At 38.8% G+C, this 16540-nt stretch overlaps 1 protein-coding gene across 7 annotated transcripts in view; it reads right to left on the bottom strand.

The window, feature by feature from the left end:
- Window positions 1-16540, bottom strand: part of TNRC6A (trinucleotide repeat containing adaptor 6A) — a 51579-nt gene that overhangs the window by 20757 nt on the left and 14282 nt on the right. For 4 of the 7 annotated variants that reach the window (XM_090024370.1, XM_090024366.1, XM_090024367.1 and 1 more), the window contains 2 exons: window positions 10045-10392; window positions 5596-5643 (listed from right to left, as the gene is read on the bottom strand). The exons of 1 other annotated variant lie outside the window; for it this stretch is intronic. In XM_090024370.1, coding sequence (XP_089880496.1) covers window positions 5596-5643; window positions 10045-10392 — 396 coding nt within the window. The remainder of the gene's footprint in view (window positions 1-5595; window positions 5644-10044; window positions 10393-16540) is intronic. 2 more of the 7 variants (XM_090024368.1, XM_090024369.1) reach the window with 1 other exon arrangement.

The raw sequence follows: 16540 nt of genomic DNA, 5'->3' as shown, positions 1-16540 counted from the left end.
TGGGGTTCATTGCTATAGGAGTTAAAATAAGCCACATATCATGGCTCAATCTAGATCTACAGAAACTCAATAAGAGTAATTACAAGTGAACTCCACTAAGCCAACTCCATGCATAAACTGAGAAGGAATTCTCCATCCATTTACAAACTTGTCACAATTGGCTCTATGCACATTAAGGCACTTTAAAATAAGTTGTTACATTCCATTAAAGCATCAGATACTAGTCTTGCCAAAGGCAGAATCATGTCAGAAGTATGCCATCTGCCACCCTTCGTTGTCTGTTACAGAGACTTGAACTTTTGTTTCACTGTCAGGTTTGACATGGTTAGAAAAAAAAAAATCTTCCTCTTAAAAATAAGATTTAGTGAGAATTGTGTGTAGCTTACTGTACATAACGTGGAAGGGTAAGACAGCAGGACAGCTACATGGGAAGACAATACTACAACATGAACACAGTATTATTAAGCAAACAAAATACTGAAACCTGAATTTTGACTGGTTAATTGGCTTAATATTTCTATCAACAGGGACAGAGATAACAAAATCTGGCTGGGGTCTTATGACCCCTCCCACCCCCAGTGTCATTCCTGCCCATGACAGGGGATCGGACTCTGTGATCTGGTTAGGTCCCTTTCGACTCATTGATTCTATGATAAATGTACATTCTTAAATATGTTATACACATGAAAATATGTTTCCTCCCATTAGAAGTAACAACTAGTTTTCTTTATTTTTTACTAAATCATTTATTTATTTACAGGCTTTGCCAACTATCAGAGCTAGTGCTTCTGCTTAGAACATTAAAAGTTTATGGATTTAATCACCAGTTACCTAGTGTACTTGATGACTACTTAAACTGGTATACAAGTTGTTTAAAAAAGCAAATCTGTATGGCAGAATTACACAAACCAACTAGACAACTCTCTCATTTTTCTACAACCACGATTGGAACAGTCTGCATAAAGGGGCACAGACTACTTGTGCATTTAATAAGACATAACTGTATTTACATGCCAAAGCATGGCTTTTTAGAGACTATTGGTTCAGAAAGGCATGAGCTTCTGTAGGCAACAGCCCTCTTCCTCAGATGCTACGAATAGTTTTGTATAGTTATTTCTGGTTAAGGAACTAGAGTATGAATAGCATCTGATGAGGCAGGTAAAATGTAACGCCGGGGAGAACGGCTGCATATTGAGAGCAAAGCTCACTCGCTTCTGCCATCTCACATTTGGTTTAAGTGCATTTTACATTTTTACCAACATATGCAATGGCATCTTGCATCTGAATGGACAGTTATGTTGATTTGATTACTGTATCTGAGCACCTCGAGGAACTGTACCTATTAACACCTAGAATTAAAACCAAGGGCCACGTACTCTCCTGTTACTAAGACATCACCCATCTGTTGCAAGATTATTATGTTCTAAAGACATTTAGAAAGATGGTTACTTTAAAATACCAATATTAAATGTATGGGCTCTTCTCGTTTGAACTGTACCTTTTGGATTGCCAGAAAACCGAAACATGAATTTTGGGTCAGATTCCTTTTAACAAACCAGAAGCCTGAACTCCAGAATGACTGATAAAGTAAAGAGATCATTCAGCACCACTCTGCCAACATTTATGTCATTGTCTGCAGCCCTGATAATGCTGCAAGACACAGGAAGGCAAGAGCCTCATTTCACTGGAGCTGTTACGCTGAAACACTGCAGAACAAGGGCAAAAGAGTCCCCCCCGCACAAACCTTCCCTAAAAGTCAGAAATTCAAAGGGAACTGACATGAAGATTTCCAACAGGACAATCTGTCAATGAACAGAGTCTGGAACAATGGTTTTCAATACTGTCCTACTTCTAATACAATTAGAAGGGCCACTGTAATGAAAACATACTATAATAAAATTAAAAAATGCCAAATCTTGAAATCTTTACCTAATACCATAAAAACAGATCATATGAAAGAGGAATTATATGCAAAGACAATGGAATTCAATATCTAAAAAATATATATTCAGAGTCTCATGATCCAATGAGTAAAAGGATGACAGTGCAGTTACTGCAGGCAAGCATCACTCTGTATTGTACTGAAGCAACCCAAAAATCTCACACATGAAAATTTTCATTTAGAGAGGTTTTCATCTAGATGGCAAAGTTATTTTCTAATTCACAGGGACGGTCACTGAAGGCCAAAGGAAAGAAGTTTAGTTTAATATTTATATGTACATTGACATCCTTGATAGCTCCCTCTTCCAGTATATTGAATGTCAGAACTGAGCTGAAATGTTTGCAAAAAAAATTAAAATCAATAGCTTTATGGCTTAGAAGCAATTCAAGTGACCCAGCTGAAACTATCTGGACTAAAAATACATCGAGTTACTTAATTTGCAACACAACGTAGCACAAATCATCATGTCTAGAGGTATATTTTTAGGCAACAGTTAATCCTATAAATGGCAAGCACAAAAGTAGGCAAGAATTACTCAGCAAAAGGCTTTCCGTAACAGTTTGAATGAACCTCAAAATGCGTCTTAACATTACCTGTGAACACTATGGACTGACTACCCTGGAGAGAAGTACCTGTCTAAAAGCCTGACAAAATGCCAAAAGGGATAAAGACTACATTGATAGTAAAGGTTTGTTTTTTTAAAGGGTTACAGAATGCATGGAGAGAAAACCTAGACCATCTATGAAAACTATCTGAACCCGCTCCACAACCACAAACAACTACGCAACATGCGTTTCTTGGTTTTGTGTTACTGAACCACAACAACCACCCAAAAAGAACAGTCAGAAAAGTCTCAATTAGCGTGGACACTTGAAAGAAGTTATATCTATGAGGGTATCTATTTGTTCAATGTCTTTATTTTTGGTATTAATTTTATTTGCATGTGGCAGAACAGAGGGGACCAGCAGCACAGCAGAAGATGGGGCAGGGAGCAGAGCAGCAAATCACACATGGGAAGGGGACTGGAGTGGCACTTGGGGAGGCTTTGGGGCTAATTTGTGGCACTCCTGCCAAGAGGGTTGGCTCTCACTGATCTAGAGTTTACAGGATGACAGAAAGCTTAGAATTTAAATTATTACTTAAGCTTCAGTGATACTGATGGCCAGAGAAGCCAGACTACTAACATTACCCAAGATTTTGAAAGCAGAAGTTATAGAAATCAAGGGCCATAGTAGCTGCACTGACATAAAAGGGCCCGCACTAAGTGTTAAACAGAAAAGAGTGATCTGGTAGGCTCCGAGGAGGCTCAAACTGAAGAAAACTCAGGACAGAAACTTGAATCAATTTAAAAAGGTGTCCCAGAGGGAATGAGAGCAGGGAAAAAAGCAAAAAGTAAATGCTCATGGAATTTCCAGTATCAAATTTTCCCCTCCCAGGAGGGACAAGACTCAAGAGCAAGGCATTTTGCATTGACATTTTCAGAGAATTGCTCTTTTACAATCCGAACGGGTGAAGTAGAGCAATGGCATCAAAATCTTAGAACTGAAACTCCATCCTTCAGGCATGAGGCCAAGTTTGGTCTAAGAAGTCTGCATGAATGTCTGAGAACATAACTCTCCTCCTCTACACAGGACCAGAAAATCTGTTTTTATGAAACAATGCCAAAGAGTCTGTTCAAGAAAAACTTAAGAGCTCAGGTGAGGTGTCAAGACAAACGGTTTTAAACCAAGTAACAGCTCAAGGACATAGATATGTTTGATCTTCATAACACTGTGAAAGAATAAGGGAAAAAAATCTCAGGCTGTACCTGGGCTGGGTGCGAGGGACAGCGAAGACATTAAGATGACAGGCTTGAAAGAAACACAACTTCTTAGAATTTGTACAGGAGCAAAACACTTCAGTGAAGACCGTTTTTTCTGGTTACACCTGTACCTCACCATTCAGAGCAGGGGTAGGTGACCCCTGGCACGTAAAGGCACTGTGCTTGGCATGTGCCTCAGGGAATGGGCAGGGGTTGCGCTGCTGCAACGAGGATCAGGACCCTCGCATGCCAACATCTTACAAAGTCAAGGTTGCGGACCCCTGGTTTAGAGACAGTACACAGTTCATGAACAGTATACAATGATAAGCAAGCGCAGAATGCAGAGGGGCCATATAAGTCTTCGTACATGGGGCACACTTTGATGCAAACAGAATTAAACAGTCTCTTCCCTTGATACAGGGGGTCTCTGACTTCCAACATAAAAAAACCTCTCTTAAAACTGTCCATGTTAAATCCCTGAAACTAAATGTAAAGATCTTCAAGAAGCAAGCTTTTATGGGTTAGTTAAACCAGGGCTGTCCAAGCAGCAGCCCAGGGGGTGTGGTTAAACTGCAGCCGGCGCAGTGCCAGACTGCTGTGCTGGCAGGGGGTGCATGCTTTCCCCTGCTTGGCCCACCATACCACCCCTTGCTCACTGCCGAATTAGGGCTCTTTGCTCACTGCTGGCAACTCAAAAGGGATGCAGGGGAAAAGGTGAGCGATGGTAGGTTTCACCCCTGGGTTCTGGAGCCTGCTGCTACCTTGCCTTAGAAGGTGTGCTACACATGGTCTGGATCCAGGCAGCAGGGCCAAATAAACTGGATAGCCCTATGTCAACTATAGGACTATCACACAAATAAATGAAAGAAGTAATTCAGCTCTGTGCTCCCTCTCCACTTTTTTAAATTGTATTTTATACAGCAGTCATTTGGTTTGCTCCCCACTCCTTTTTATTTTTTCCACATAAAAAGACTAGTCGGTTTAGTTAAAGCAAAAAGGAGACTTTAGTAAAAACATTCAGACTTTGTTCTTTGAATGACTGCATTTAGGAAAATTAAATATTAGTTTGTCTATGGTGGAGAAGGGAGCAAGGGGAGGTGCCGCAGAACCTCGGATGTCAATGGATTTTGCTTTTCACCTCGGAGAGAAGTAAAGGGTGTTCTGGTTGCTAGGGAGATAAGGAAAGGTAGAATAGTTTCTGGATGCTCCTCTTCATGTTTTTGAATCCTTCACATCCTTTTCATACAAACCATGAGGGTTCCAAAGCGCCTGAGATAAGATTCAGATTCTGAAGAATACTTGCATTTTCCTGGGTAAACAGCACATCGTTTTACTACATGCATAGTTATACACAGACATGTCAGGCTTCCGAAACAGGAAGAGGCCATAATTACTAAAAATGAGCCTTTCCTCCCAGCTGTCAGTTTTTGATATAAAATGCAGGTTTTTACAGATTATTAAAATTCATACCATCCAGAGACACCAATTTCTTTTTATAGAACATGAATTTAAATATTAAGTTCATAAAGATGATTGCACATTAAAGGTCTACATTTCACAGCGCATGTATTTCCATTCTGCAGCTGGCATGGGCAGCATGATGCTTTAAAGTGTCAGGTATAGTTAGGATTAGCTTTGGTATAATACTACAATTATATTATGCAATTGAACAAATAAAGAACGTGTGTTTTAAGTCAGGCAACCACATCACCATTCAGGCTTGCAAGAGAGACAGACAAACCACCAAACAACAACAAAAATAATAATTAAAGAAATGAATGTGTGAAATATGGAACTTTTACAAACACATGTAGTGCAAAACAAACAGGAGATTGAAATAGGTATGCGTCACCTGACTGGTTAGGGGAGTGGCTGACCAAGTCCCGAATGGGAGGCATGCCTATGAAAGAGCAAGAAAAATCACAGAATTGTTATTGAAGTATTCCTTTGATAAACTTTCCCCAGAAGTATTCAATTATTTTAAAACTATTCACTAGCATCTCTGAGAAAAAAAGATGTTTATGTCAAAAGGGCAAACATTTGCCTTCAACTGACTGTGTTGATTGCGAGTTATGAACTCTCACCCAATTCTAAAAGCAGTAAAAAAAGGAATTGAAATGTATTTGTAACAAAAAATTCAATTTTTTAAATAACCTGCCATGACAGCACTACACATGCAGAATTCAGTAATTCGGCATTTCACTGGTGCTCAATGTCTCCATTGCTACTTGGTTGCTATAAAACTTAGTATTTTATTTAAAGACTATTTAGAAATGCACCTTAATTTGAAAAAAATTGATTTCCAAAAATTGAACTTCAGAGGTAGTTTTCTGCTATTAAAGCCTAAACTGCCCTTCTTAGGACTCACTAGACTACAGGAAAAATTCCAGATGTTGAAGAAGGCCCAAACCAAAATCTCAACATAAAACAAGTAATCACAACCCCCTTCCCATTTCCTTGAAATCCTCATTTTTATATGTGTATCTGCTAATTCTTTTGCTTCTTGGCTTATTAGCTTCAGCCGCTAAATATAGGCCTCTAAAAATAAGCCAGATTTGTTCTGCACAGGCCTAAAGCAAGACAAGCTTCTAAACATTACACTTTTACAAGCTTCTGTTTCCTCCAGACGAGTACAGCCAATCGACAGTGTTTGCAAATCAAACTGCCTAATCCTTGCCATTCTGACTTGGACTACAAGCAAATCAAGATCTTCCAGATGGTCAAGATAAAAGACTAGAGGCAACTGGAAAGAGAGAACAGTGAATAGATGCAGTCGAAATATCCACCTCGTGAAATCTGCAAGGGAGACATTTCAATAAACGAAACCATTTAAGCTGGTATGGACAATTTCTGATACAGAGCCAGCTGTATACTAATTTCTCCAAGTCATTCATGGAACAGCACTGCTGGCCCTCAGCCCCCTGAGCTTCGCTAGAAAGACCAAGCCTTGAAGAAAAAGGATTCAAATGTTCTACAAAGAAAAAATGTACCTACTCGTACGGTTACTGAGACCATCCGCATTTGGGCTTTATACCTAGAAGGAAGTTAAATAAGCTTTTCATATGGAATAATGGGGACCTACAGGACAACTGGCAAGAAGCAGCCTTTTCTGTAGAACATGCATCATCAAGGGCCCCCAATCCAGAATACTTATATCAGCCCCACCTGCCCTTCACAGAGTGCCAAGGATACGGGCATACAAACAAGTTACTGAGAGACCAGCTTGGGTTTGAACTTCATGTCCATCAGTGACTCTTTAGCAAGCCTGCAAGTGTGCACTTACCCTATTGTACACGCGAGGTAGCTCACTCCTCCACAAACACGGGGGGAGCACCCCTACGTTTACTATCCGGTGGGAAGGCAGACATGGATGTATTTTAAAGTTCACATTGTAGCTGAGCTGGGGAACAACACATGCAAGTCTGCTTCTAAGAGTAACTCACAACCAACCTGTACTCTGGATGCAGAAGATCTGTCAAGACATCTAGATTTAGAATTTTGATGATCCTGTTCTAACACAAAAGTTTCCACTCTAAAGCTTTTGACTTTCCTATATATCTGATGTTGAAAATGCAAAATTCATTGTAGTTCCACATATTTGCACACTGGTGTTCTTATAAAAATCAAAAGGATGGAAATTAAAGAACAGGAAGTTTTAGGAATTAAATGCTGGGATACTGACCCCTAGTAGGATGCCCAAGGCTGTTCTGGTGGATAAGGGAGAAATAAGGACAAGGAAGGCAAATTGAGATTATTTACATCGCTTCTCTTCAGATGACAGCACCAAGAGACATCTTTAAATGCATCTTATATCCTGCCAATCTATGGTCATCCCCAGAGAATGCTCTACACTACTCCATTATTGTCCATAATGATAAGATACTTCTTAGGCATAACCCAGTTCTTGGAGTCCCTGCCCCTGTGGAAATGCAAGAAGTGATAAAAACTTAGTATATCACCTCACCTACACATCTCATACCAGGTTACAAACAACTCCTAAAACTCTTTTGGAACAAACATGCTTCCTATTTTATACATGAAAACGGAGCCTTTGGGCACCAAAAGGCACAAGTCACAGAGGGGTATAGGACCCTGTAGGACCCTGATCTCCCAGTCTTGTGGTAGATCTTGGACCACCTTGCCTGGCATACCTAAAGATACCTTGGACATGGTACAATGGTCCAGTAATAGTCTTGAACAGCTCATTTACATTGTTCCAGCAGCAGAAGATTTACCAGGATGCCATGATTACTCTCTCTTTAAAAAGTTTCCCTACCTTCTAGTTACTGTATGGACAGAGACCCAAGGGACAAAGATTTATGAGCTGATTCAAAGAGCAAAACCACTGACAAAGCAATAACTCAAACCCTTAGGAAGGGATAAGAGCAGAAATCGAGATTACTCAGCCACAAAACCGCACCAAGGGTACCCAACATAGGAAGAGGGAAGGAGTGCAAAATCCCATGGATCAACACATCAAGATTTTCCTCAAGTGGCAATTCCATCAGCAACTGCATCAGGAGAAAAACAAGTGGCTTTGCAAGCTAGTGTGCAAATGAAATGAAATCCTCATGACACATGAAAGAGTTTACAGTTAGAGGTTGTTTAATAGGTTACAAGTGAATCCATCTTTGGATGACTACCTGACATGCTAAATGACTTGACTAACTTAGACCAGCTCTTCAGAGAACAAAAATTTGTCTTTAAAGAATTAGGAAAAAAAAAAAAGTACTAACATTTTTATTTTAAAACCTGGCTATAAGAAAAATCAGGACTAAAAAGAAGCTGAAGAGAATAATCACCATTTAAAAACTAATACCCAGATTTGGGAAAAAAGATATTAGTAGTTTAAAAACATAATATTTATTGGACATTGTAACAAGGTTTCCATTTATAATTTTATTAAAGGTATTCATTTGCATAGTATTTGAGAGAAGCTTATTTAACTGTTTACCTTCAAGTTAAGATGGGTTATTATTTTCTTGATTCTGTAACCATGGCAGAAGAATCCGTGATTAGATCAAGGATTTCTACATCTAAAGTACTAAGCTTTCCCTAAGAATTTTCCTAAGAAAAAAGCAACTGTTTTGCACTGGATTTTCTGGGTCATATCCACTATGGTGGTGCGCACCAATGATCTCTGGAAATACTAAGAATGGTAAGAAATATCAGTGCTTCAGATAAAAAACAGTTTTGCTCATATCAAGCATGCATGGTGCATCACAAGTACATCTAAAAAAGTGAAAAAAAATAAACAAACCCTAAATTCAGCTGCAAATACTAGTACAAGAAACCTGAACAATTAAAAAGGGAAAGATGATGGTTGATTGCAGATGAATACCATGTTTTGTTTCAATAAGTCAGATCTCTGGAAAAGGAGTTATTTCTTTTCAGGCAAGAATACATTACCTTTATTTTACTAAGAGTGTCAGAAAATTAGCTCATTAAAGGGTAAGCTTTACACATCCAATGTATGGAACTTATTACGAAGTTGTTGCAAAAAAAGGTATATCAAGCTAACAGGTAAAAAGACAAAAACATTCTGAACCCACAGGTGAAGATAAAAGCTCATGAGGCCAAGCTTCTCCGGAAGTCCACAATTCTTTGAGTGGATGAACAAGTTTGGCACTTCAACAAATCTCAACCCTTACATCAGAATATCAATTTTGGATTTTCTGAGCAACACATCCAGGTTAATAACCCTGCTCTGAAACAGGAAACTGGTCAGCTATCCCTAGAGGTGGTGCATAGCCATCCCAAACCACCACTCCTCAGATAAGTCTTCACACATGCCCACAGGTTCCTTCTATTGTGAGCTTGCTGACCAAATCACCAAAAGTGGGAATCTAGATATGATACTGCTATTCACCTAATATTAAATTTAAGCCAGCGGTTCCCAATCTGTGGACATGTCAGTGATACGCATTAACAGATTTATTTTAATTACTTTATATGACAAAAAATTGCTGGTGGTACTTAAGGTTGTATCATTTTAAATTGGTGGTGTGCAATCTGTCAGAGTTTGGGAACTGCTGATCTAGGCGATACAAAGTGTATAAGCATCTACAGAATACAAACAAGTGTGGAGTCAGTGCTTCAGAGACGAACTGTGAATTATCCACATTTCAGTTAGTAGGAAGTGATCACAGAAGAACATCTTTTCAAATTACCACTTAACTGGCACACTATGCTATTCCCTTCACTTAAAACATACACTGTGCTGTTCACATTTAGAAACATTATAATATAGTTAGCAAAGAAATAACGTCACTGAAGTTAAATAAGGCACCCCATCTCTCACCTGGCTGTTTTTTGCTGCTGTTCGGCACTTCGCCGTTGGTCACTGGCTGTTTATTTGCAACAGTGCTACCTCCTGACTGGCTGTTTAATACTTTAGGAGTAGATCCCAGGTTTGCAGCTATGACCGGTAACTGCTGACCTCGCTTCAGAAGCTGTTTCTGTTCCTGGTGTCGAAATCGTGGTGGTACTTCACGAGGAGGGTATCGAGGCAAGGTCTGCTGCTGCTGCTGCTGCTGCTGATTGTTGGCTGTGGCCCGCTTGGCATTATTATTAGTGCTGGTTGTTGTGGAAGTGCCGTTGGAGGTGACAGGCTGAGGCTGGCTTACACTGGTCTTTGTTTGTTCTGGCACTGCCCCCCACCAAAATAAAAAAGGTGAAGAAAATCAGTCACTGGTGCAAATTTTCAAATCCCAAGAAAGCACAAGAAACAAATATTCTGGGCTATTTGTAAACTTTTAGGGAAATGCTCAACTCCCTTCCTATTTCTGCTATGTGCACATCAGCATCCAGCTGAAAGTCCAAATCGCCTTTCCTAGACTCAACACTGGCCACGTTACCACATAGCTGAAGTCACAGAATCTGTGCGTGGGTATAGACACCAAACCCAGACAGAGCAAGAAAGAGGCAGTTGCAGTGCCTGCTTTTCTACCTTTTTTCACGCCCCGCAGCTCCTGATCAGGAACACAGCAATCAGATAAAAGGAAGCACAAATATGTTTCCTTGGGCCAGGCCTTTAATGCATACAAACAGTGTAAGGCGTTTGATTTTTTTTTTTTTGGGGGGGGGGGGGGAACCAAGCTAATACTTTGCAGCAACTATTTTCAGACATCCTCCCCACAAGAAATGGTTTGAAACAGCTCTGCCATAGTTGTTACTGTATGAGGCACCTTGTATCGTCAGGTCCATCTTATTCTGAAGCCAAATTGTTCTGTTTTAGGTTTTCTTTGCTAAAATAACCAGCAAAGAAAATTCCGTTTAGGCTGAGATTTTGAAAGTTGACCAATGGATTTGGCCCCACAACATGACTTCCCTGTAAATTAATGGACTTCTGTGGCTAAATCCTCTACTTGGCTTGGCTATGAAATGATGTGACAAAATCTTAAGAATAAAATTCTTGCATTCAAGGGACATGTGAAGTAGCGTGTTTTCTTCAGTGTTCCACAAACAAATATAAACCCTTGGTATGAATTTCAAGGGCAGAGAAAGGGAGTACGCTATTTATTTCAGCTGATTACAAAACATGCACATGCCACAATACCACCATCTTCCACTGCTCTGCCACAGCAGTGACCCACTTCTACTCTATTTCACAGCTGAATGGAGAGGCACAGATTTAGGCAGAGGGATGGCCAAAACACAAGTCAATTTAATGCACAGGAGCATGGCAAGAGAAGATATCACACGTAATTAGATATACTGATAAGTTGGATAAAATGACTAGCAATATTCAATTCTGCTGATGGAAGTTGTTACTTATTTTGGTAAACCACTGAATTCAGCTCTGAACAATGTTTCAGATGCACACACGCAATACTGCATGAATAACCCATGATCAAATTCATATGATTTGCATAAATGCAATTCAATGTCTTCAAATGTTTTGAACACACATCCATCCATTTCCCCTGCCTTTGCGCTTTAAGTTCTAGACAAAATGCCTTCTAAAATAATATAACAGGGAAGTTTTAACTGTTTCAAAAATGTTACAAGGGAAGTACAACATCCAACACAGATGGCATAATTACTGGAGATTTTAATACTCACTACCCACATATTACTACGGTCCATCTTACCAATCAACTCTGGGACATGATCTACTTCACCGTTCATGATTTGTTTTTATTTAACTCTTCACTAGTAAATACATGTTATCAATACACTCTGACGCAACTATTCGTACTGGCTAATTTTTTGCAGTTAAAAGCACATAAAACTTTGATCTAGGGCATGTTGACAGCTGTACAAGGATGTCAACCTACTTCCTGCACAGTCTACCAACACTGTGCCAAGACATTATTTACAGAAAATACTGAATTGCATCACTTGCTGATAAATCCATTTCTGGGCACGTCATACAAAGCATGTAAGATTTTTTTTGTTGCCCTCCTATTTAGATTATAAAATCTATGCTACAGGGACTTTAAAAAAAAAATCTGGCACACTCTTATTGGTGCTCAACATAACTCATTATTGGTTCACCCAATATCCTTTGTGTACACACACACAGTATATTACATGAGAGGTGAAAAAAGAGTTAGGAAGAGTCCCTCTGCACTAGCATAGGAAGGAAGCAACATTTTTAGCTTTGCTTGTTATCAAATTAAACTATTTCCTGGATACCTAAATTAATTGGTTAATTGTAAATGGCAGACTACAAGTAAATGCGTTCCAAATTACTAAATAAACCCCAAACAACTATAATATGAACACATACTTTGCTACACAATATAAAAAGGCATAGGTCTTATCTAGTCTATGCACATTTCCCTGATGGATAAAATATTATTTTTTGTAGACTGACAATTAAATAAAATACAACCAATATGCAGGCAAAACATTCTAGCTTAAGACACTTTCTACTTCCTACCTACAAATCAAACAAGCCGTAAAGCAGAATTTAAAATTTGTGATTTTTCAATTTTATCAGACATAGATGTTTTTAGGCCCCAAACACTTATTTCTCAAGTGTCATGGAAAGTTAAAAAAAAAAAACAAAAAACCAAAAAACCCCCACACAATTTATTCTGTCCATTTGCATTCTGTGATCAGAAACTTGACTGAAGTTTAAACCCTAACTCTCTCACTTTAATGTTTAAATGCTACAGTATGGCTAGTGAAAATGTGAAATCCCCCTCCAAATCCCAGAGAGCCGTTATCATCTCATTCCCTGGTTTAACGAGGGCTTGGATAAACAAAACAGACACAAACCCGTTTTGCACATCAGCATTTTGTTCTACGGCACCCTAAAGTAGAAAGACAACTCTGTTAACAGGCTTGCAATGCATTCCCCCTAATTTTCATGACAAGCAGTAGCAAGATTAGAAAGGAACTGGAGACGACACACAAAGATTCAGAAAGAACAAACCTGCTGAAAACCCACAAGCCCGAGGAAGCTGCAGTTACAGTTTACAGAGAGATTCCAAAGAAAGACGCTTCCAACTTGTGTTGCTTTCCCACTCTGCAGATTTCATTAGAAAATGGAGGAGAAGCATGGTGTCATTTTACTGTTACAAGAGTGCTGCTTGCCAACTTCTGGAGTAGGGGCCCAGTGACTTAAACTCCCCCTCCAATAAAAAAAAAAATGGCAGCTGTTTGAACAACTTTAATGCAGATGGAAAGAACAGTCTCATTCAAACAAAATCAGCTCACAAAGATCAAATCAGCCACTACCCCACACACAGAGCAGCACCAGGCTGTCATTTCAATGTTTCTCTCCTTAATTCTGCTTAAGCTGACCTCTTGAAAATGCATAGCAATACACTGTCCTTGCACGTCATGCCCCAAAGAGTTGTCAGTTCGGGAATGCTGAAGGGCAAACGGAGGAAATCTGGCTTTTGAGCTGACACACAGAAGATGTACTGCTAGAATTTTCGTTGTGGAAAAAATGGCCGCAGCTGTAAGCTCAGCGAGCTGATCTGGAAAATATCTTAACGGTTTGCTAATTCATTAACCCCTGCAGATCTGCAGAAAGGTGAATTATGTGGCACTCAGATGGATAATTTTAAACAGCCAGTATTTAGAGATCCGTTTACTTTTTCTTTGTACTTTAAAGCTTTAAAAGCCAGTGTAACATTTTTTTTTTTCAATAAGGAAAAAAGCATAGTCAAACAGGAAACTTCTCTGTACAGTCACAGAGCACACAGATGAGTTTCAAAGGTAGGAAACATGAGAAAAAGGAATTCAGCTCCCTACCCAGCTATTTTTAAAGGCACTTTCTATTGCAATGGTGATCTGGAGTTTTATTGTTCTGCAACAAAAGCAGTGGCTTTAAACTCAGCTCTTCTAGAAAACTAGGAAACTTAAAAGGCAAACTAAAAACCATCTAAACTGATGATCTAGCTTACCTTTTTTTTCCCCAAATACTCAACAGACCAAAGGCAGCAGGAAAAAATCAGCCTTAACCCCACTGCTCAGGTGCATAAACTACTTCATTAGTGTATGTCTTGCTTATGTATGTGGAAGTGCAGTATGGAAAGGGAATTTCACATTACAACTTATTCTTCTGCATAAATTCATCTTGTCCAGTGTTTGGGGCCTGATGCCATTTTCCTTGTACAGCCACTGTCCAGTTAATGGACATTTTTAATAAATGGGATACTCATGATGGAGTAGGTTTATTTGAGTAGTATTAAATGCAAGTACAATTAAAGCTTTTTTGCCAAGCAATTGTCTAAATTAGAGTAGAGGCAGTCTTGTAGCACCTTTAAAATTGGTTAAAGTCTCAAAGCGCTTTCCAAATCCTTAATTTATATTACAGCAATGCCCACAGGGTCCCAAATGGCAGAGACCTGGTGTGCCCCATGCCGTACAAATCCATAAAAGACAGTGCCCTTCCTCTGAAGAGTTTGCAGTTCTAGCTGCTGAACATATCTATTCCCTAAAGCGGTGGTGAATAGGTCTAATTTAAAATCCAACTACATGGGAAAATGTGTATTCTTTAAGACAATGACACAGTATCAAGCGACTATTCATTTTCATTTGTATGGGTATAATAAATTTACTGGTAACGTAAATCGGACTACTATGTTCCATCCGGAGGTAATGAATAGTTCAGATTTATTTTCCTACTCAGGTTTATGATGATTGGGTTCTAGCACTATCAGGAAAAAAATGGTGCAAGTAGTGATCCTAGCTATGAGTTTTAGAGTTAACCAATAGCTTTTTCCTCACACCACAGCTTTTCGTGCAACTTTTTTACAGCAAGAAACAATATAAATTGTTAACAGATCGTATAATATTGTATTCCATCTTCAGCTCATTTGCATAATCAAGAATTTTTTAAATTAATGTGATGTACATTTAATAAATGTTTTTAGTTTTGAAAGTTTCCATCCTGAATACAAGCAGACAGAACTGCTGAATCAGTGAGCTGGACTACATAAATGACAAATTCTGAGTGTGACAAATCATAGTTTAAAGACAACTCCATAGCTGAATCTCATCACATCCCTACCTTATTGAAAAGGACAACCAGAATGGATCACTGCAGTAGAGTTTACAATTAATAATTCCCTCTACCTTTCATGTGCTTAAACAGTTTTACTCATAATGCAACATTAGAGTTTTGCTTCCATGTTAATGACTTGCATTAAATCTTGCCTAACAAAAATTGAAAAGCTAACAAAAAAGGTCTTCTTAATCTTCCCAATTAAACTATTTCCTTGTACTGAAAAGGCAATCAAGTAGTCTAAAGACACAGATCAACTCCTTTCTTCCTCTTTTCAGCTATAAGGTCTGATATTTTCTTTCCTTGGTTGTGAGCATCACTGCATCATTTCAGAGGCAACACAGATCAGATGTGTATTTAAAGTGAACATTACATTTTTTAAAGTAAATATTTACCATTGCCCTAGCCTGTCCTTTTACTATTTCTCTCAATCTACTAACCTATTACAGCATGGTGCAAATATGACACTATTCATAATGCTCAGATGTTGCAGGCCTGTAATGCTGCTGGATTTTATACCTAGTACCTTAAAATCTTGGTATGTTAGGAGTGACTGTGAAGACAAGAGAAGGATTTATTCTCTATTTGATGAAATTACTGCATGCAGTTCCATGCACTGTTTGAAAGAGGGATCTTGAAAAAAAAAAAGAAGAAAAAAAAAAAAAAAAAAAGAAAATATTTATTAAGTGTGAAGCTCCTGGGATGTTGTCTAACCTCTTCACTAAGTATGAGGGCCCATGTCCAAAATCTGTCACAAAACCTCACCAATTTAGGCAAGGGAATCCACTGGAAAAAAAACAAAAACAAAAACAACAATGAATGCAGCATTCACAGGACATCTGTAGATCTGACACTAGGTCTCCTGGGCACTGGTTTGTAATTCTCACTAATGAAAGAACAGTCCATTGAAGACTCCATAACAGCACAATGCAGAAGTTCCTCTTGCCTCAAACTATCATATGTTATGAATTTAAAAAAATTCCCCTTTCCTCCTGTACACCACTCTTCTATGTCAGGAGCATATTACCCTGCAGCAGTCAGCTCTTCTGTAAGCAAATGGTAAACTGATCAACCATTAGAATTTGAGAGAACCAGATGTGGGCTCACCTCAAAACAGCTGGAACTAGGACTGCCTACATCGGGTAGCAAAAGGAGAAAACACTTGTATGTGGAGTCTCAAGTTAGCATGGCTAACACAACATTTTATCCTTGACAAATTGCTAGGAATGTGTCTCAAGTTTAAATATTAATTAAATCCAGTGTTTCTAAAGATACAGAATTTAGCAAATACATTAGCCCCATGCAGATATACACAGTATTTATCAAATTC

This window comes from Crocodylus siamensis, chromosome 12 (assembly GCF_052110815.1).
Source record: "Crocodylus siamensis isolate JL-2025a chromosome 12, ASM5211081v1, whole genome shotgun sequence".
Classification (NCBI taxonomy): Eukaryota; Metazoa; Chordata; order Crocodylia; family Crocodylidae; genus Crocodylus; species Crocodylus siamensis.
Note: the sequence above shows the minus strand (reverse complement) of the source record. Positions and strands in the feature narration are given on the sequence as shown.